Source organism: Megalobrama amblycephala, linkage group LG9 (genome assembly GCF_018812025.1).
Source record: "Megalobrama amblycephala isolate DHTTF-2021 linkage group LG9, ASM1881202v1, whole genome shotgun sequence".
Classification (NCBI taxonomy): domain Eukaryota; kingdom Metazoa; phylum Chordata; class Actinopteri; order Cypriniformes; family Xenocyprididae; genus Megalobrama; species Megalobrama amblycephala.
The window spans coordinates 9,599,097-9,622,680 of NC_063052.1; the positions used below are offsets into that span (position 1 = coordinate 9,599,097).

Here is a 23,584-nt window from a genome sequence, read left to right on the forward strand (position 1 = left end):
TATTCATATTGTGAATTAAGAATTGTAAATGAATAAAAAAACTAGAGCTTAATTAAAAAAATGTGTTACACTTTACAATAAGGTCTCATTTGTTAACATTAGTTAATGTATTATGAACTAACAATGAGCAATATATTTGTTACAGTATTTATTAATCTTTGATAAAAATGCAGTCGTTCATTGTTCATTCATGTTGGTCCACAGTGCATTAACTAGTGTTAACAAATCCAACTGTTGATTTTAATTATGTATTAGCAAATGCTGTAGATGTATTGTTCATTCATTCTTAGTTCATGTTAAATATAGTTAACTAATGTTAACTAAAGAAACCTTATTGTAAAGTGTTACCAAACATTTTGTATAAATCTTAATGGAACAAGCAAATGGACTATTTCAGTTTATGTGATTCGAATTAATAAATTTAAAAAAAATAAATAAAATATATTTAAATACGAATCACATGGTCCAAAAAAAAAAGTGTACAATGTAACTATAAAGATAGCTATAAATATACAATTTTAGTAATCATTCGATGGGAATAGGGAACTCCACACTACTGTAACAATAACAACACAGAGGAATGATATTGTTGGAATCATTTTAAGAACAATTTTTTCCAGCTGATGAACAATAAAACATTGACAGCCAATCAGAAGACAAAAGTAGCAGACAAAATAATAGCAGTGTGCATAATAAACAGATCGTCATTGTGCGCTGACGTGGACTCTAAAATAAGTATCTTTATAGTTATTGTCCTTGTGAACAGGACTTATTTCATGAACATTAAATTGTATATTTGACCATTGTCCCTGGAAACTAATTTCCTACACCATCGCTCACAAAACGGACAGTTTCTTGAGGGAATGCAATGTTTTTGCGAGAGAATGCAAAAGCATTGAAATACAATTGTTCATCCTTAGGTAAATAATCATGTAATAATCCACAGTCTGAAAGTCATTATTGCAAACAAACTCCATTAAGATTATACAAGATTCCTCCGCTTGGTGCTGTGGTCCTGATTACCCTGTCAGTGTTTATTTTACGATTAATTGTCAAATACTGTCAATTGTCTGGCCTTTGCAGCCACATTTCTGTGATTAAGCATAAAATTTAAACTCCAGTCTTCTTTTTCAGCATTCCTTTATATATCCAGTGCACAAAATAACGCAGAAATCAAAGTGACAGGGGAATCCAAGCTCAGATGCACATCCTGTTGTTTGCTCTTCATTTCAATTTTAATCATATTGTTCAGAGCACAGTACAAAAAAATGAAAATTATACAAATCCAGCCCAAACATCAATGATTGCATTGTGTATTCATAATGTTTACATGGGCAAATAAAGCATCAGCCTTCTATCAGGGAAGCCAGTATAGCATTATCTAGATATGATTGCTTCTGGTTTACCTGTCACCAAACAGATGAGAGTGAGATGAAACGGGCTGTTTTATCAGGAAGCAAAGAGCCTGTCGGCAGGTTAAAGTGGCAATGGCAGATACTGTAACCCATAAGTAGCCCTGTCAATGGCCCGGTCCGACGGACATGAGCATATTGATCTCTGACTTTCAGTTAAATGCTCCTCGAGGGTGTTTCGTGATAGCAGCTCCTGTCTTTTCCCTCGCATCTCTCTCTCTTTCACATTGCATCCACAAATCAATGCAGCACTGTAACACACCACAGGCCGTCTATAAAACACAGCTGCAGGTTTCCAGCGTAGAGACAGTGGCAGAACAGCGCTTCGTTTCTCCTCGGCTGAATTATTTGTGTCCTCAACCACTAAATCATATTGATTAAAGCTTGTCACGGATTTGAAATGAGGTCCTGTGGGGTCACTTGCAGCAGAAATGGCAGTTTATTGGATTACAGGCTTAATTTGATTTTGAGCGACGAGTGTGCATTATAATGGCAGCCTCCCAGGAGAGCACTCCTCTTTACCTGACTCTTGAACCCTCCTACCACTTCAACCAAAAGGACAAATATCACACACGTATAAATACACTTGGCGCTACAAAAAAAAACAACAACACATTTTCTGAAGCCTCTTATTTCACTTAGAGATGGGGCTTTTTTCTGTTTGTGTGTGTTTGCATCAGCACTTAATTAAAGTTGTAGTTCAACAAAAAATGAAATTTCTGTCATTAATCACCCTCGTGTCATTCCACATCTGTAAGACCTTCATTCATCTTCGGAACACAAATGATGATACTTTTAATGAAACCTGAGAGTTTTCTGTCCCTCCATTACGGTGGCCCAGTAGTGCACAACACAACGAAATGAAAAAAAACAAACATAAGTTCACAACACAACGAAATCGAGCCACAACACAATGGAATAAAGCCACAAAACAACGGAATAAAGCCACAACACAACAAAATAAAGTCACAACACAACGAAATTGAGCCACAACACAACGAAATCGAGCCACAACACAACAAAATAAAGTCACAACACAACGAAATAAAGCCACAAAACAACGGAATAAAGCCACAACACAACGAAATCGAGCCACAACACAACAAAATAAAGTCACAACACAACGGAATAAAGCCACAACACAACGAAATAAAGCCACAACACAACGAAATCGAGCCACAACACAACGAAATAAAGCCACAACACAACGAAATAAAGCCACAACACAACGGAATAAAGCCACAACACAACGAAATAAAGCCACAACACAACGGAATAAAGCCACAACACAACGAAATAAAGCCACAACACAACGAAATAAAGCCACAACACAACGGAATAAAGCCACAACACAACGGAATAAAGCCACAACACAACGGAATAAAGCCACAACACAACGGAATAAAGCCACAACACAACGAAATCAAGCCACAACACAACGAAATAAAGCCACAACACAACGGAATAAAGCCACAACACAACGGAATAAAGCCACAACACAACGAAATAAAGCCACAACACAACGGAATAAAGCCACAACACAACGGAATAAAGCCACAACACAACGAAATCAAGCCACAACACAACGAAATAAAGCCACAACACAACGGAATAAAGCCGCAACACAACGAAATAAAGCCACAACACAACGGAATAAAGCCACAACACAACGGAATAAAGCCACAACACAACGAAATCAAGCCACAACACAACGGAATAAAGCCACAACACAACGAAATCAAGCCACAACACAACGAAATAAAGCCACAACACAACGGAATAAAGCCACAACACAACGAAATAAAGCCACAACACAACGGAATAAAGCCACAACACAACGGAATAAAGCCACAACACAACGAAATCGAGCCACAACACAACAAAATAAAGTCACAACACAACGGAATAAAGCCACAACACAACGAAATAAAGCCACAACACAACGAAATCGAGCCACAACACAACGGAATAAAGCCACAACACAACAGAATAAAGCCACAACAAAACGAAATAAAGCCACAACACAACGGAATAAAGCCACAACACAACGGAATAAAGCCACAACACAACAAAATAAAGCCACAACACAACGAAATAAAGCCACAACAAAACGAAATAAAGCCACAACACAACGGAATAAAGCCACAACACAACGGAATAAAGCCACAACACAACGGAATAAAGCCACAACACAACGAAATAAAGCCACAACACAACGAAATAAAGCCACAACACAATGGAATAAAGCCACAACACAACAAAATAAAGCCACAACACAACGAAATCGAGCCACAACACAACAGAATAAAGCCACAACACAACGGAATAAAGCCACAACACAACGAAATCGAGCCACAACACAACGAAATAAAGCCACAACACAACGAAATCGAGCCACAACACAACGAAATAAAGCCACAACACAACAGAAATGTTCCCGACCACTAGGGGGCTCTCAGAGCTCGGTATTGTTAGTATTCCTTGCCAATGTTTTATAGAGTCGGCACTGATATGAATACGACGATTAGTTTCAACAGTATATAACCACTGTATATCGACATGAAATATTAATTCAAAATCACCTACGTGCACAATAGCTTCATATTTATACCTGTGAAAGATTTGACGCGCTACCACGGCGAATGATGAAGGGAACGTCTGACAATTCCACCAAGTGGTTAAAACGCATAATTTGTATTCATTAAAATTACTTTTAAAATTTAAAAACAGACATGTTCAAATTACAAAGCTTGTCAGTCTTACCAACATGAACTAACAACCTTTGTAATTTGAACATGTCTGTTTTTAAATGTTAAACAAAGTCATTGTACTGAATACAAATTATACGTTTTAACCACTTGGTGGAATTGTCAGACGTTCCCTTCATCATTCACCGTGGTATCGCGTCAAATCATTCACAGGTATAAATATGAAGCTATTGTGCACTCAAGTGATTTTGAATTAATATTTCATGTCGATATACAACGTTTACATACTTAAAACTAATCATGGTATTGATATCTATGTAAGACTGTCGACTTTATAGAACATTGGCAAGGAATACTAATATTAACGAGCTCTGAGAGCCCCCTAGTGGTCGGGAGCATTTATGTTGTGTTGTGGCTTTATTCCGTTGTGTTGTGGCTCGATTTCATTGTGTTGTGAACTTATGTTTGCTTTTTTAATTTCGTTGTGTTGTGCACTACTGGGTCACCATACTCCATAGAGATCAAGCCAAAATTGAGATTAAACCACTAGAGCAGGGGTAGGCAAGTTCGGTCCTAGAGAACCGCTGTCCTACAGAGTTTAGCTCCAACCCTGAAAAAAACCTTCAGCTGCCTATAGCCTTAGTAATCCTGAAGAGCTTGATTAGCTTGTTCAGGTGTGTTTGATTAAGGTTGGAGCTAAACTCAGCAGGACAGCGGCTCTCTAGGACCGAACTTGCCTACCCCTGCACTAGAGTCATGTGGAGTGCTTTAACAATGTCTTTCCTATCATTCTGGGCCTTGAATGTGTCATTTGCCTTGGATTTCTATAAAGGGAGCTCTCAGATTTCATTAAAAGTATCTGCATTTGATGAACGAATGAAACGAAGATGAATGAACGGGTTGGAACAACACAAGGGTGAGTAATTAATGATGGGTTTAATGACAGATCATTTTTGGGTGAACTAACCCTTTGATGGCCATATTATGCCATATTGGTTTTTTGTATTTGATATTTTTGGGGTCTACTAGAAAAGGTTTTCATGCTTGAGTGTTAAAATATATATATATATATATATATATATATATATATATATATATATATATATATATATATATTTATATTTAACATATTTTAAGTTGGTGCAGCACCTCTCTTCCCAGTCTGTCAGTAAAACTCTGTTTAGTTCCTGTCTCTATGAAGCCCCTCCTTCCGAAAAGCACAATTTGCTCTGATTGGTCAGCTGGACAACTATGTTGTGATTGGTCAACTTCTTCGACTGCATTTTGGAAATGTCACGCCCCTTATCATAACCACGAGTTTCAACAAACTAATGTGACTCAACCAGGCCTCACCTCTTTTTTGAGTATGCATTGGGAGGGAATTATTTAAATGAGGAATATTGTGATGTGTACTTTCCTGGAAGAAAACTCAAGACTATAATCAAGGCGTTTCAGGGAGTTCAGAAACAGTGCGCACTGATATAGAGAATAACCTTTTGAGTGACTTTGTGCTTTGTAACTTTGCAGACCCTTTTCATGCTCAAACAGCAACATTGCACACTGAAGAAAGTTAAAAATGTAAAAAAAAAAAGGGCATAATAATCTCTTTAAACAGCGTTCATAACAGTAGATTTTAGATGTTTTTAACTAACCTATGGATTATAAGTTATGGTTAAATTGGTATTTTGGAGGTAAATAAACCCTAAAATCTGGAATGTGTGCACTAGATTTAACAAAAAAAAAGGGACTGGACATAAAATAGATTGATGTAATTGATGAACATACTGCCAATAACTTCAATCTAAGCCATCCTTTTTGCTTTTTCTGGATTAGACCCAGTATTATTTTAAATTAATTTTTTAATTTGTCAAGCGCTTTTCACAATATATATCATTTCAAAGCAGCTTTACAGAAAATGCATGTGAATATTACAATTTGGAGTGATCTGTTATTAGAGGTGCAAGTTATGTAATTTCAGAAATGAAAGTGATTCAGTGACAAATACACTTTTAACAGTCACTTGTCGCCACCTACTGGTGTAACAGTGTAACTGATACAATCTTTATTTGAAATGTCAAGTTACTTTCAAAAAGCGTTTTACTCTTTTGATCGCTACAGTGTTCATATATCTAAACTATACAGCAGTACTTCTGTGATAATTTGAATTATTTTAACTCAGAAATAATGATACGGTGTGGTTGAAAAGACTGTTTGTGAAGCTGTTTCATACCTACACATGACAACTGCTCTCTCTGGCTTAGCGACAGTGTGAAAACAGATTTGAATGTTCGCTGTGATTGTACTTGTCAAAGGTTTAATAGACACTGGTGAATCGCTGTCATTTAGGAAGACTGTGAGGGTGTTTGAATCAAGATCGCAATCTTTTAACGATTAATCGTGCAGCTCTACTATGAAGCAAATTTACCAACATTATACGCAATATGCGAAATGCTACAAAAGTATAGAACATTGGCACCCCAAAATGTAAAAGTGAAAGTCTAACATCATCTCAATACTATTCCACAGAGGAACCCACAGTTCTCTTCCTGAGCAATGCAGATTTTATTGAGCCAACTCCGCTGCTGAGCGCTGATATTTACTGTGGAAATCTTGAGACTAATGTGGCCTGAGGCTCCATAAATCAAAGCAGGCTTCCCTTTGTCAGCATCGCAGATGGCCCCGCCGCCCAATCACCCCAATTAAGAGCCGAGAAGGCGAGAGAGAAGAACACAGACGCAGCAAGACGCAGAGAGGAAAAGTGAGCGTGTGAGAAGAGAGCGAGAGGAAGAGAGGGCACCTGTCCCGCTGTCATATTCGGGGGGCCTCCTCTGATCAGTGATTCGGGGCCTTCCTCTTAGCCACTTCAGCGCAGAATTAATGATGGCAAACAAAAGCCAGCGCGTCGCTCCTCACAGCTATTTGTGGGAGACTTCTCTCTCTACTCTTTTCCCTCTGAACTAATCCTCAATGTCACACTTAATGAGATTTTAGGCTGGAATAATAAACTGAAGCTGTGCTGCTCTTCTCCAAATGATTTCTTCTACTCCTATTCTTTATTTATTTTCCTTTTTGGCAGACCTGGATCTATACCATGCCATTAGACATCTGCGTTAGCTACCACTGCAGCAGAAAGACTGAATGTATAGTGCAAGATGGGAGTGGGCCGCATACATAGCATTTTTTTTTTCTGTATTGTTTGTAACATCACAAATCTGTTCAAAAAACTAATGGAGAGATCAAAGTTATTGAATTTCAATCTAGTTTCAATAATTTGGGGTTATGTTTCCTAGACCAGGGTTTAAATGTGAATGAATTTAATACTAATATTAATTAGTATTAGATTAGATGCCTCATTAGTATTAGTATAATTAGTAATAGATGCCTCAACACCTGTGAAGAGACTGCGCCAACTCCTGCGCGGGCTTCAGACGACACAACTCTGGATCGACATGCACCGATGCAAATCTTCCTATATATCCTAATCATTGTTAACATGTTTCCATTAATTCAATAAGCCCATTGTTTCTGCCTTAAATTAATACATTGTTTAAATTAATAGATTGTTAGCTAACTGCGTGATTTGTAAATGAATGTTTTTTTTTTATTAACTGAGCGTATTGTTTGAGTCTGGACTTAAAACCATTTCTCCTCACACAGTTTACCTAAAACACTTTTGAGAATCATCAAAATTGACACTGTTCACACAGAATGCATTTTTGCATTCCACTGTGCCATTTTGCATGCACTAGATGGGCGTTTGACACATAAAACAGTGCTAGAGCTCAAATAAGCTTTCTTTTATTCTTGTGTTTCACGTTTTTAAACCCAAAAACGTCTTCTATGTAAGTACCATGGGGCCGGTTCGCACAGAACAGATTTTACGTTCCACTCTATGGTGCTTTTATGTTTACCAACATTGTTGAGTGTTGCGCAGTGTCTTTCTTCTCTTTTGGGCATCTCAAGCATGAGTGTCGCGTTTTTATAGCGCCATATCAAGCGTAGCATTATAACTGGCAGGTCACGTCAGTCAAGCTCGCATCAGCTGACTCTTAGCTGATCCACTTCTACCTATAGGAATACCTATCACGGCATCATATATATATAAGGTCTGTCAGTATTATTAGAAGCTTATCACATTGCTCAGGAGCTAATTACCCTCCTCCATCCCCAGCTCCGCCTCTTGTCCAGTCACGACTTGGCATTCTGATTCCCCTTTGATTCAGACTATTTTTCTCTAATTATGTTGTAAATGTAACTATTGAACATTAATGATATCTGCAATACATTTTTGTTGGTTCTGTTCTCTTTACCCTAAGGCGGTTATTGCTGCTCTCCCTGTTCTTATCCATGCTAGGCTGGATATGCAGGGAGTTCTTGTCCAGAATGGAACCATACCGCCAATCCAAACTGTATGCTAACTAATAATCAATCATCTTTGATGATAGTGTTCTTGACAGAAATCGAGTTAAATGAAGTTCATCTTTTGAAAATATGTCGTTTTCCATTCCTCAATGCAATGTCTCGCCTTTTAAAGGGATGGTTCACCTAAAAATGAAAATTCTTTCATTAATTACTCACCCTCATGTCGTTCCAAACCTGTAAGACTTTCGTTCATCTGAAATGAACACAGATGAAGATTTTTGATAGAATCTGGAACTGAAATTTTGACTCTTCAAAAAGTTAATAAAGAGATTGTGTAACTGATCCATATGAATTGAGTGGTTTAGTTCAAATTTTCTATAGAGACTCGACTACTTTATATGATGAACAGATTGAATTTAGGCTTTTTGAAGCGTCAAAGTTTCAGTTGTGTTGCTGTCTATGGAGGGACAGAAAGCTCTCAGATTTCATCAAATAGATCTTCATTTGGCTTCTAAAGATGAACGAAAGTCTTACGGGTTTGGAACAATATGAGGGCGAGTATTTAATGACAGAATGTTCATTTTTGGGTGAACTAACCCTTTAAATGCAAAAATGCGTTCTGTGTGAATAAACACAGTGGGGCCCGTTCACATAGAACACATTTTATGTTCCATTTACATTGCTTTTTAATAGTTTATGAATGTAAATCTATGCAGGATGAACTTTGTTGACTGTCTCACTGCTCTTTCAGCATCACAAGCATGAAAGTTCCACGTACGCAAATTTTTATAGTACCACGTGAAGTTAAAAACATGTCATTTTCCATTCCTCAGCTCAATGTCTCACCTTTAAAATGCAAAAACATGTTTTGTGTGAATGGGCCCCATAAGGCCAGTTCACACAGAACACATTTTACATTCCACTTTATGGTGCTTTTAATAGATTACCAATGTAAATCTATACTAGATGAATAATGTTGACCATTGTGCAGTGTCTCGCACTCTTTCAGCATCTTTCAGAGTTGCGTTTTTGTAGGGCCATGTAAAGTGTCATTTTCTATTAATCAGTGCAGTGTCTCATGTTTTAAATGCAAGAGCACATTTTGTGTAAACATGTCCTAAGAACAAGAACTGCAGATCGTTTTCTGCTGCTTCGTGAATGTGTGTTAGGTACGTTTACACGACAATTAAATGCTTAAAACGGAGAAGTTTTTCCTTTAAGATTTCCATGTACAGGTGCAGGGACGTGCACAGGAATTTTGAGGGGCAGTTGCTCTGACCTAAAAAAAGGGCACTCCCCTAAAAAAACTCACGGGCTATATGAAGGACTGAGAATAACCGTGGTACAAGCGGATAATTGACTCCGCTTCGAGTCGTGACCGAATCACGATCTCAGGTGTGCATTATTTTTCTAATAATTCAATGGCCCGTCGTCAATTATTCCTTACTTGAATCACAGCTTAAATAGTGTTTTGACATCGTGCAGTTTACCTCAAACTTGCTTCTAGTTAACTTTCTAAAGTAGCAATCGCTTCTCGGGGTCAACATTAACACACTGACAAAATTATACTCAGAATTAAAAATATTTTTATACCACTTTTTAATGTGTGATTGTGTAAAGGTTTTCACGAGATACCAACCTTTCGCGAACTTGCTTCCAACACTCGTTCTCATGGAGGCGCGCGCGGTGTGCACGGGGAGGGGCTGTGCGCGCGCGAGTATGTGAGAGAGACGCGTGAGTGAGAGACGCAGAGAAATTAAATGCAGCTGAACGTTTGCTCTATGAAAGACATTGACAAAGACGAAAACTAAGGACATTTAATCTATAATTTTATTTTATTTTAGTTAGTTTTGCCAAACACACATTGCAGTTTTGGTTAGTTATGTTTTTTTTGTAATGCCTCGTTTTTATTTTTATTTCAGTTAACGACGATGTTTTTTCCCACCTAGTTTTCGTTTTTTCGTTCGTTGTCGTTAACGATTATAACCTTCCTCACCTTTCCGACAACGTTAAGTCGTCTCACCCGACAACCGCGACAATCTCCTTCTAGTGCCGCTCATGCAGGCTCAGCTCAGGTGCCGGTCGCGTGCAGCGCTGCAGCCAAGTAAACAGAGTTTGCCCTTCCCCTACTGACTTTCACTTTCGGACGGGTGCCCGAATATGGAAGTGAATGAGGCTTTGCGATTTTTTTTTATTTTTTTTTTTTTATCTAGGCCTACGTGAAATTCTGCATCCATTGTACGATTTTTTTATTTATTTTTTTCCACCTCGGAAGGGCAACGTGAGTCGAGAAGGGCATATAGGCAGTTGCCCGGGCAACCTGAGCAACCCCCCTGTGCACGTCCCTGTACAGGTGACACCATTGTCAAAACGCGAATCCGTGAAAACGACTAAAAACTCTGTATTCTGCTGGCAGGCCATTAGATGGCGATGAAACACCATAGACCGAACATGTAATGCGCATGTGCATGACATCATCGTTTTCACAGATTTGCGTTTTTGTTGTTTACAGAGACCATTTTCAAAAAACCCGTTTTCAAAAGTTTGCGTTTTCAGGCACCCAAAACTCATAAAAAGTTTTCCGTTTTTAGTTGAAAACAGTGCCGTGTAAACAGCCCCTTAGATATGAGTTTCTGTCATGCATTTTAATATTCTCATTTGGTTGTTTCATAATTACATTCGTAAATGCAGAAATTGCATCTCACACTGAGCATCTCATAAGGGACAGTTTCTGTACAGTCTATGTGTTACACTTCTGTTGCAATACCTACTTGACAGTGTATCAGGGGAGTCCACGGTCATTGTTACAAACGCTCACTGGCAGCTATACACAACGAGCGTGACAGCCTGCTTTAATGGTGCGTCTAACGGCCTTCTTATGACACCATTAGGCAGTTCTAGTGCATGGTCACAGCCTGATATTCCATGGCTGCTTAGCAGCTGTCCAACTCTTGCAGCAAGCGTGCCTCGGCCCCAGCGGCCCATCCTAAAGCACAGTGCTTAGTTATGTTGCTAATGGACCCGTGCAATACCTCGCACTCCTACAAACCAAACGCACGCAGCAGGCTGCAAGGAAGGGGTGGGGGTAAGGGTTTAGCAGAGCCTGCGAGTGCTTTGTTAGCAGAAGTGGATTTAGTTGAAATCCATCTTCATTTTTGCCTTTCCTTTTCATTTCTCTCAGGACGGCCGCAGCATGAGGCGCCTTGTTTAAGTGTATAGCTTGTAGATGGCAGCGAATTGCTGAGGAGGAAGAAGATATGCACCATTTTATCTCATCACCCAGGCTGTAAATGTTGTTTGGGAGATTGTTAAAGTGAGGTACTGGAATGATCTGCTGAACAGTTTTATGGCATATTGTTTTGCACAGTGGAGGTTTTGGCCTCGACTTAGCGGTTTTATTGATAAGGGCCGTGTTTTCTCTGGAACATTTATCTCAGGTGGACGTTATGATCCTTTATGCATTTTTTTGTAATTCTCCCTTCACTCTGTGAAAGTGTGGTAAGTGGTGGAATGTGCAGTCAGGGTCACAGCTGAGGGCATTCTTTTCTACTCTATGGGTTACATCTGCTTCCTCTGCTCATTCTCTTACTACTGTCACTTCACAAAAGCTGTTATATCTATGGTCATTATCGGCTGGCCTTTAGTCTGTCAAACTCTGTCAAAGAGTATGGCTCTGAAAGGAAGTATACCTCACACATCAAGTGTACTTACCCTCCATAATATAGGCATAAGTGTGGGAAATTTGTCTGGGGTTTTATACAACTAAAACTCTAATAAATTAAATATATATATATATATGTATATATTTAATTTATTAGAGTTTTAGTAGAATATATATATATATATAAATTTTTTTTTTTTTCACGATAAATTAGAAAAATATGTATTTAATTAATACACATTTAAATGTTTAAATATTGATATGTTTACCAATATTAATAATAATAAAATAAAGAATAAAGAATATTATTATTATTATTATTATTATTATATATTACTATTAATATTATTATATTACTATTATATATTTTTCTTTCTTCATAACACTCACTGAAAACACATTTTCTATATATATATATATATATATATATATATATATATATATATATATATATATATATATATAGTCACCTTGGAATTATAAGGTTCTATCTTAACATTTTTGTCAAAATTCGAGTTATTCACATATTCTTATTCTTATTTACATTATGTTGATGTTTTTTTTTTTTAAGTTGTGTACATTTTGGGACTTTTTTTTAGAAAACAAAGTCGAACTCTAACTTGGTTCTATCAGGTTATATCTGTGAGCCAATCAGCACTTCCAATGCACACACGAGGACCAATCAGGATCAGCTTTCTTTTTTCTTTTTTTCTTTCTCATGTATGTCAACACACTGTTACACTAATTTTATGTTTTAAAACAAATTATAAGTAAACTGTGTTTCTTGAAAATTATGGCTTCAATTAATGTTTTGTAAGATAGAATCTTATAATTCCAAGTGAAAAGTATTTTTTTAGAATTAGAAGGCTCTATCTGTATTTGACCCATTCCAAAAATCGCCATTTACAAATTTGAGAGGATTTTGATATTGTACATTTAGAATACATTTAGGGTCTCTGTCATTTTCATTTTCATGTATAAAAGAGACTTGTTCTCCATATAATTTTTGCTATATGGAATGCAAAAACTTTGAAGCTCAATATCTCAAAACTGCTCAGAATGCAGATAGAACCTTATAAATCCAAGGTGATGAGACAGACAGACACACACACACACACACACACACACACACACACACACACACACACACACACACACATATATATATATATATATATATATATATATCACACACACTATTTGGAATATAAGTAAATATATACTTATTAGAATTAAGGACACCCCCTGAAGCTGAGGCTGATTAAAGGGCTAATTTAAACTTTCTCCTTTAATGGGTCAGTTTTAAAGATGTGGACACCTGCAAAATCACTGGGAACTCATTGTAATGTTTCACTTACCATGTAAACAGCCCTGGCGATGTAATCAATGTGTCAATAATATGCTAGCTAACACTGTAGTTGACTTATTGATGCATATTAATAAGCTTAATTAGTGCAAATTAACATTCAAATGGAAACACAAATGTGCGGCAATAACATAATTGCATTTTCAGAATAAGCCTGTGTAATTATTCCATTTAATCTGCTATTATTAATTACGACCAAATGTAGCTCTGGCTTATGTTAAGCAAGCAGGGTCTGATTCTCGCCTTTAGTTAGGACTGCAGTGCAGTCACAGAGCATGCATTTCAAGGTCAACAGTGGTGTTGAACTGCTCGCTACATTTTTAATTCTCCAGTTTGCAGTGCATAGTTTTCTTTTATAATATGGCACACCATTCTGTACACGACTGTTTATCATTTAGAAAGAAATGTTATTTGGCAAGTTACTCAATTTAATTTGCACTCTGTGATAACTATTTGGTGTGAACATTATGTATTTTATTCTTTTACATTTTTCTTTATAATTATATATGAAATAATATTATAACATTATATACTATTTATCATGCTGTGCTTTAAAAGCCCACTGAAGTGCCTTGGAATGGGCAGCTTTATTCACTTTGTTGACATAATTTCCCATGAAACAGGAAAACAGGGCAGGATATATCTAGAAGCTCCTCCTTTTTTCAAATAGCCAATAGCGTTTCTCCTAGATCACAGCTCAGACAGAGCCGTTGAGCTTGTAAAACGGACTTCATTCACGTCAATGGAAAGCATATTAACACTGTCTGCAGATGTATCACATCTTGCATTGTTTTTTGAGTGTCTCACCATAGCTTTCGTGTTTTTTAGATGCTGTGTCAAGTTAAAAGTGGTCCAAAATAGCCATTCACCGGAACCCACTAAGATTTTTAAAAAGTCGTTTTACACATACCTAGTTGTGATGAACATTATGTCTTGTCTCCTGTATTGTTTGAATGAAAAATGCTTGCATCTGTAAAAGTCTTTTAATTTTCATGTTTGATGTTGTTCGGCTTGCTGTTGGGATTAAGAAAGTTGCCAGAAAGAAAGATCCATTCTGTCTGCCTTGAAGTTCTTAAAGCAGGCCGACTCATTAAGACTCACACCAGGCACACAGATTCATGTACACACGCTGCTCTTGCTGACCTGATGCAGTGCAGTGCCTGGGGGAGCCCAGCTGTTTGTGCCTGGCTGGCCGGCTGTCAGTGGGTGAGTTGGGAAGGGCTTGGCCGTGACTCCCCCCCCCCACCCGAATGTGTTTACCAGATGCACTGTTGCCTCAGGTGAGCACTGCAGCTGGCTCCGTAAAGCTCCAGCAGTCAGGCTGGATCCAAGCCCATCATGGCAAGACAGACTGGACAGACCAAGGCTTGCATTCAGACATCCGCTATGTGTGCAGGCTTTATGCCCAGGAGAACTGACTCCTGGCCAGTGTTTTGCTATTTGTGCGGTCCACGTGTGAGCTTTTTAAGGTCGCCAAAGGTGGACAGACACAGACTAGGAAAAGAGTTGGAAACTGAAGCCAGGAGTTGTTGAATGCAAGACTTTGGATTTTTTTTTTTAAAGGATTAGTTCACTTCAGAATCAAAATTTCCTGATAATTTACTCACCCCCATGTCGTCCAAGATGTTCATGTCTTTCTTTCTTCAGTCGAAAATTAATTAAGTTTTTTAGGAAAACATTCCAGGATTTTTCTCCATATAGTGGACTTCAACAGGGTTCAATGGGTTGAAGGTCCAAATTACAGGTCAAAAGGCTGTACACGATCCCAGATGAGGAATAAGGGTCTTATCTAGCGAAATGATTGGTAATCCCCCCCCTCCCAAACAATTATATACTTTTTAACCGCAAATTCTCGTCTTGCACTAGCTCTGCGATGCGCCACGCATTACGCAATCATGTTGGAAAGGTCACGCATGATGCAGGATGTACCACGGTTTCGCTAGATAAGACCCTTATTCCTTGGCTGGGATTGTGCCTTTGAAGCTGCACTGAAACTGCAATTTGGACCTTCAACCTGTTGAACCCTGTTGAAGTCCACTATATGCAGAACAATCCTGGAATGTTTTCTTCAAAAACCTTAATTTCTTTTCGACAGAAGAAAGAAAGACATAAACATCTTGGACGACATGGGGGTGAGTAAATTATCAGGAAATTTTAATTCTGAATTGAACTAATCCTTTAAATGAAAGAGCTTTGTTAGCCCGTTAGCTAACAAAGCAGGTTAGCCATTATCAAAAAATGTCTTGGTACAAGACATTGTGATCACTCTGTTACGGTGTAGTATGTAAAACTTGCAAAAAACACACTGAATGAGTGTCGTAGGATAGTATTAACCTTAAAACTAAAGAATAAAAATGAGAAATAAATATAAAAGAGAAAACAGATTATAAAAATCAAAAGAATTATATTTGAAAACCAATTAAGTAGATAAGAATTTTATTTATTTATTCATTCATTCATTTATTATACCAGCTAATCCACTGAATGATGAATACATAAACATGAAAAGTTTTTCCCTCAACATTTTGTTAAAACAAGCACTATAAAGATTCATTTATTAATGCAAGTACCCTCCCAGTCGGTCAGGCTTCACTGAACTTCACACAAATAGCTCCTTGAAACTTGCTCAGCCTTGGAATGTTTGTATTGCCCCTTTAGCAATTAGCCATTAATAAATAATAACTCTGTCTTTAATCATGCTCCCAGAGTGCAAAACATATTACTCTCCTTTAGTACAGGGCAAGGCCTCTAACTCCATACATGAGGAAGAGTAATGTTCCTTAATTTCTTTGAAACATATCTGAACTCTCCTCCCAAGGTTCTTCATCACTAGTGTGGATGCTTGTCAGGTGAATGTTGAGTTGTGTGTTTTTATTCATTCATTTTATCAACATTTTATGTGAGTACTGAGCATGAGCAGACTGCTATCAAGCAATTCCCAAGTTTTTAAGTTAAACTTCTCTTAATTTGCATTTTGAACCACTCTTCAAGTCACATATTGATTACCTTTCAGGTTCGCAATGTGAAATCCTTAAGTGAGCCACGTGGCCTCGATCCCACCCAGTGCTGTGTTTAAAATGGACCCGCATCACCCTCGCGCTTCGCACGTGCTGTGAGGCAATTTCTGTCCGAAGGGTCGGGCAGATTGGTAGCGAGACCTTATTTTCTAACTATCGATCCCAGGGGTAGCCCTCGAGATGCAAAAACCACCGCAAGACGGATCTGCTGTCAGGTCTTACAGTAGAAATCAGGCAATCAATGTCACGGCGCTCCGCCAGGCCCTGTATAGACCTAATTCCACTCATCTGCACTAAATGGAGAGAACCCAGTGGTTCATCAATCATCAATTCAAGGAGCACTGGCTGGTTAATAGTCTGCTCTTTACTCAAAGAATAGTCACCGGTATTATCAGGGAGGGCCGATGGAGATCCCCTCCCCAACCGCACGACATGGCGAGTTTGATCGCTGTATTCTTTTTCTCATTCGCCACGCTCCGTTCCATTTCCCAGACGGCTCCTGTCAGCTAACAACGTTGCAAATTGAAGCTTGCGGGATCGATCGATTGTCTTTTTCCCCCCTCATCCTAATCCATTTGATCTGTCTGTTGAGTAGGAGACTACATGATTGTGTGGGGGTGAGGGGTCAATATCTCCCGAATCAAGAGTAATCTCTACTTAATTCCTTTTTCCTGTCAGGCAGCATAGAATGAAATGCTCACTTGCTTTGCATTATGCGTCTCCTGTAGCTCTTTAAGGTTAATACTGCTCAATAATGTCCTTTCCATCTTGCTTTCTTAGGTTTCAAGTGCCCACGGTTCTATCCCGGGGAAGTCGGAGCTGCTCAAATCAGGGAGCCCCAAGTCGACACTAAAGCATATATGGACAGAAAGCAGTAAGGACTTGTCCATCAGTCGACTTCTATCACAGACTCTCCATGGGAAGGAAAACGCAACAGCCCTGGACCTGCACTATGACACTCCGGAGCCTTACTCAGAGCAGGACCTGTGGGACTGGCTGAGGAATACCACGGACCTGCAGGACTCCAGGCCTCGAGCCAAACGGCGGCCGATGGTCAAGACGGGCAAGTTCAAGAAAATGTTCGGCTGGGGAGATTTCCACTCCAACATCAAAACTGTCAAGCTCAACCTCTTGATTACTGGCAAGATCGTCGATCACGGCAACGGCACCTTTCAGCGTCTACTTCCGCCATAACTCCACGGGCCAGGGCAATGTGTCCGTCAGCCTGGTCCCCCCCACCAAAATCGTCGAGTTTGACTTGACGGCCCAGCAGTCGGTAATCGACGCCAAGGATTCCAAGTCCTTCAACTGCCGCATCGAGTACGAGAAGGTGGAGAGGGGCTCCAAAAACACGCTCTGCAACTTCGACCCATCCAAGACATGTTACCAGGAACAGACGCAAAGTCACGTGTCCTGGCTCTGCTCGAAGCCCTTCAAAGTCATTTGCATTTACATCTCCTTCTACAGCACCGACTACAAGCTAGTGCAGAAAGTCTGCCCAGATTATAACTACCATAGTGATACTCCTTACTTCCCCTCTGGCTGAAGGTAGCTGCAGACATCACCTACACGGAGGACAACGAGAGGCAAAGGATGGAGCTCTCTCCCCATCCACAACAAATACATGTTCCCCGTACCGTCCATACCATACGTTCATGGCCCGGATCTATTCAAACAACTTGACAAGAGAAGAATTTGGCTGTTTGCACTTTCATTTGAATGCTTTTGTTTGCTCACTTGGTATCCTTTAAGTTACTGCACTTATTAATTTATTGTTTATATCTTTTAATGTTATTAGGATATTATTTTACCACTGGGGTGTTGCTTCGTATGACCATGTAAACTCACGATTTTGTCCTGTAATATTTTCATTTAGAAATGTGCAAGTGTTTGGTTTCTCAGAATATTTGTTTAATTAGTTTATTTGTACAAGTACATACATGTTTCTTAGAACTGCCAAGAGGCAACGAGGGTGTAGATACAGTAGGACTTTTACGTTTAGATGGTAGTTCGCCTCAGAAGCGATGTCGCTGGAGAATTATTTGCAATCAGAATCTCAATGTTCTGTCCACCTACAAACTTTTGAACAGCCCTGGAGTCCCCACGCGTTCTTGAGTTATTCCTCCCAGCCCAAAAGGCCCAAAGATGAGGAGAATGGCTTTGTTCTGCTGGTTATGAACAGGCCTTAACTACAGGCATGTTTTCTACCTATTACAAAGAAGCTGTACTGTAATAATTGCGGATTGTTCGGCCCAAGCTGTCTCCTGTAGTTTAATAAGATCCAGGAATGGTTGGAGGGCTTGCTCATTGTCACTTATAATACACTGTAATGTAATGAATTCTATATCCTAGAGCCTAATTTGTATGAATGGTTTGTATTGTACATAGTTGATCCTGATGGAGCTGCTTCTGTATATGCCTTCATTCATTGTCTGTTAACCCAAAGCCCTACACACACTCTCTCTCTCTCTCTCTCTCTCAGCACCCCATTCCATATATGCTTGTTCTCGGTTCCTCGGACAAAGAAACTGATGTTGCTGATGTAGATGTGAACTCCATGAAACCCATGCTCTTGTACAGGGGCTGTTAAACTGTCAAAAATATATATTAGAAGTACTTATCATCTGTATGATCATGTTTACTTTCAGAGGGAACCAGGGGATGGAGATGTACAAATGAATAAAATACTGAAAGTTTTATCAGGTGAAGTCTTTGTTATTGTGTGTTATTCAGAATGTTCTTTGAAAATCATATCCTTCTGTATGTTTATCTTAACAGTTCCCCATTACTGAATGTACATACAATGTCATGCAAAACTAGTCCTAAAACGTGGTCAGAAGTAATATGTCCCCCTCTCCAACCCCCAAATAAAACAATTAATTTGGAGATGTGCAGTTTAAGGGGTTATATGACATCAAATTTTCCTTCATCTTTTGAAATAAATAAATTGCGTACTGTGAAAACACAACCCTAATGAAATCTAAGTTACGACTGTGAAATAGTTAAGCCTGAAACTTTTATGTTCACAAGAAGAACTGTATACCCTTGTTGCCACACTTTGTCAATTTTTCAACCTCTTCCCAAATCCACCCCCCATTTCCCAGCAGGACCAGCTGTCCAAGCGGTTTGGAATAGTCTACTGAGAAGGGAGATCTTTCATTTGCAGATGCAATATGTCTCAGTGGCAGGAAGTGGAGATGGAGAGACCGGCAGACCGATAGTGTCGGTTTCAGGAGCAGGGACTGCCACAGAACACTCCAGTGCAGCAGTTAGGATCAGCGGTCCGCTGTAAAGTGATTAGGGCCTCCGGCGGGAACAATCCACTGAGTTTAGCTGGCTCACAACTTATCAGTAATTAAAGAGGGCGCTAGGTTTGTGTCTTCATCGCCTGTCCAGAGGGGTTTTTCAGACAGACTCATTTTGGAGCTGTCTGAAGTTTGCCTTAAATGCACTCTTTCTAATTATCCTAAAAGATGAGGTTGTGTTAGGTCCCAGTTTGTCTGTCTATCTATCTATCTATCTATCTATCTATCTATCTATCTATCTATCTATCTACTCCTTCCTTTGTCAGTCCTTATTTTTTTCTCTGCTGTATGTTGTTTAACATACAAAGTTAAGCATTAAAGCAGTATTTCAGTGCATCAAATCAATATATTTATGGTATTTTTATACTATTTTATTATCTTATGACTGAAAACATTCACTTGTTCACTAAAAAACTAAAAATAAATAAAAAAAACCCGGAATAATTACATTTTATTGTCAAAACCTATTAAATGATAATGTTCTTAATCAACTTGTTTGGTCCACTGGCAGCTCCCCTCCTGTGCAGGAATGAGAGACAGAATGGCATTTCTCCCTCTGGTGGGTCAGAACACTTCGATCTCTATAACATAACCTGCGGCAGAATCATAATTAAGTGACAGAATAACCAAACGCAGTATTTATTCAATTATGACGCCCACAGCCGCACACGCCCCCTCCTTTGGCTGAGCCCATTTCCGCCGCATGGAGGGGCCTGACTATCATGTGTATTTAATTCAGATGTTGCTCGATACAGATTATGCGCTAAACACCTTCATGATAAATAGCTTTAATACCTCCAGATCAGATTTAGTAGCTTTCTTTCTCTGCTAAGCACTTCACAGCCATCCCAGGGGGGACAAAGCATGCCTTAAAGTCGGAAATTCCCAACAATGGGTTTTGGTCTCCTGCCCAACATTAAGCCATCCCAGCCAATCCCATCCCACTCCGAGCTCTGCTTTTGCCTCTGCAGAATTTCTGTTTTAATCAGAAGCGGAATGGAAAAGGACCCTGTGTGCCTCTGGGATATTTTTCCATTAACCATTCTGACACATGACTGACTGTGGGGGATTATTGGTTTTTGAAGAACTATTAACAGCTGTACATTTGCATTTTAATACAGTTCTCCTCCACTACTAATGCAATTTTGGTTCGTAGCTTTGTTGCCGCCTTGTTCCTAGAGCAATTCAGGGTAACAGCAAAAAGGCCCTCCGGCTTTAATCATTTTAATTGCCATGAAAAATTTGTTTTCATTAATCACTCCTGAATCTCTGCTACTGTGAGAGCGAGCGCACCATTACTGCTCCTCCTTAAAATTGTTGCTCATCATTTCCTGAAAGTTTGCCACAGCCGTGGGCATGTTTCCCCCTCAGACTTTTAAATGGCTAGAGGGGGCATTTCAGGACAGCGCTGGAATTTTTTGTTTATTAAATGTGGGGGAAGAACATGAAATATGGGCTATTAGGATAGAAGAATGTCCTTTTTTTCTACTTCATTTTTAAAGATAAAACATTTTTGAGCACAATTTATGAGTCTCCACGCTCCAATTGATGAATCAAAACACATTTTGTGGCTGAAAACACATTCTGGGTTTGCTTCCCAAAATGCATCCCTGGCTTTCATTGCAGCACTGCGGGTCATCCGTGTGAACTTTCTGTGCATTTACAGCTTATTCAGATGTAACATTTCCTTTGATTTTTACGCAAGAAGGTGAGGGAGCGGCCCGGGCTGGGTCTGTGGAGAGATGGTAACCTTTGCTAAAGCACCTCCATTACCATTTCTGCATGCTGTCTGGATTCATCTCCCTCTCCAGCAGCCAGAAGGTTAGCACGCCACATTAGGCATTATGCATGAAGGTGTCATTTGAGACACAATACAACATTTTCAAACACCGCTGATATTTCCAGCTTTGTTTCAGTCACCTTCTGCTTCTTTGGACATTGTACTACAACTATAAAAGTGATAATTAATTACCAGACAATATCACAGGGCCATGCACCAGGGTTTTGAATGTTTGACAATTATATCAGAATTAGCTTGTAATTTGCTTCTTTATGGAATCTTATTGGATGTTTCTACATTTTTAAACATTTCACGTGCATACATTGGGGGGATGTTAAAGTCATTTGAGTTGGAACACATTTTTTTGTTGGTTGGGTTCTTTGTTCAGCCAATCAGAAAACTTGATGCGCTATTCCACCTCTCAACCATTTAGCGCGTTTATAGCAGGCACTCCATATATGGGCTGAAAGTGAAAAAGACGCTTTACTTGTTTGGAGGGCACGACGTGTTAAAACCGTTAAAACAGCGATGAAAGTGCAAGACAGTCAAGATTTTCATCGCTGGATGGACAAGAGATCTTTAAAGCAGGTATCAATCTTGCTTTGCTTGTACTTCACAGGTAAATTAGTTGCTATAGAAAGAAGGGGCGTGTCTAATTCGGTTGAAGATTTATTTGCCCCTCATGTAGAGTTACAATAATCGTAATTATGAGTTCCGAGAAAATGAATGACCAAGCAAAGTCGTATTTACAAATGGAAAACTCGGAATTCTAGATAAAGGCTGATTTATACTTCAGCATCGACCTACGCCGAGCCTCTGCGCCGTAGGCTATGCATCTGTTTTCATTTATACTTCTGCGTCGTTGTCCGCGTCGACGTGCATGCAGACCACTAGGAGGCAGTGTCCTCGGTCATGTTGAGTATCAAAACAAAAGCCAAAGAAGAAGCAGCTCGTCATGTACGTTGTCAGAGAAGCTTACAAACAGAAACGGCAGAGAAGCGGCAAATAGGTAATGACTTTTGTTGCAGTTTGACTGTATGTGTCCTCTGAAACAGAGTGTTTTTAATACATAGTGAAAGTGCTCGCTCTTCTCCGAGTGCTCCGCGCCAGTTTTTTGACCCGAGGGAGGGGTTCTCAGACCAATCAGAGCGCTTGCGGTCCGCGTAGAATTGACGCGTTGTTACATTTTTGAAGAGGTGCACGTCAGGCTACGTCGTATGCTACGAGTGCTACGCACAGCCTACGCCGTAGCTACGACACGTCCCCCCCACATTTCAAAATCTAAGTTTTGTCCCCCTCACTATTTCCCAATGTCAGATTTTGTTTTGCATTGCCTGCCTATCTCTGCCGATTTCAGAGTCTCCAAATGAATCCATTCTGCAACTTTTAAATGCATAATTAAATTTTTAAAAACGAAATTATAGGCTTAAGTGCAGGTTCCGAAAGTTGGTCGTTTTGTCGCTATGGTTACACACACACGCACCGTAAATTGCGCTCTTTTATATGGCAAAAGTGGGAGACATAGAGCAAAATAAGTAGACTAGCACCAATTAAGTTTTTGTGCACTATATTCAAAGTCATCTGAAGCAATTCCATAGCTTCATGTGAGGGACAGAAGAAATATACATCGATAAGTTCACGGTCAGAAACTCGTCTTCCCTCCGCTACAGCTGTCAATCATTCAGCATTTAAATAGCGCGTCGCGTTCGGTAACGACAGTCAGCACGGGATATATTCCCATTATAATACTTGATATGTAGATAAAGGGCTGTGGATTTGCATAAAATTACTTTATCTTGCTGGAGTTTATTGCTGTTTCTGAACGATGTCATCATACTGGCTACAGGATGTCTGTTAGATCGCACAACACAAGGACTATGAATTCGTGTCACACGCACAATAACTGGAATTTAAAAATGAAAGAAACATATGATTAATAAACTGTTAGATACAGTCAGATGTACACAGGGATT

General features: G+C 39.2%; 1 protein-coding gene across 1 annotated transcript in view; it reads left to right on the plus strand.

The window, feature by feature from the left end:
- Window positions 1-19,234, plus strand: part of nxph1 (neurexophilin 1) — a 39,643-nt gene extending 20,409 nt beyond the window's left edge. The window contains 2 exon segments of the mRNA XM_048201521.1: window positions 17,307-17,696; window positions 17,698-19,234. Of these exon segments, the coding sequence (XP_048057478.1) occupies window positions 17,307-17,696; window positions 17,698-18,072 (765 nt within the window). The 3' untranslated portion in view covers window positions 18,073-19,234.
- The last annotated feature ends 4,350 nt before the right edge of the window (window positions 19,235-23,584 follow it).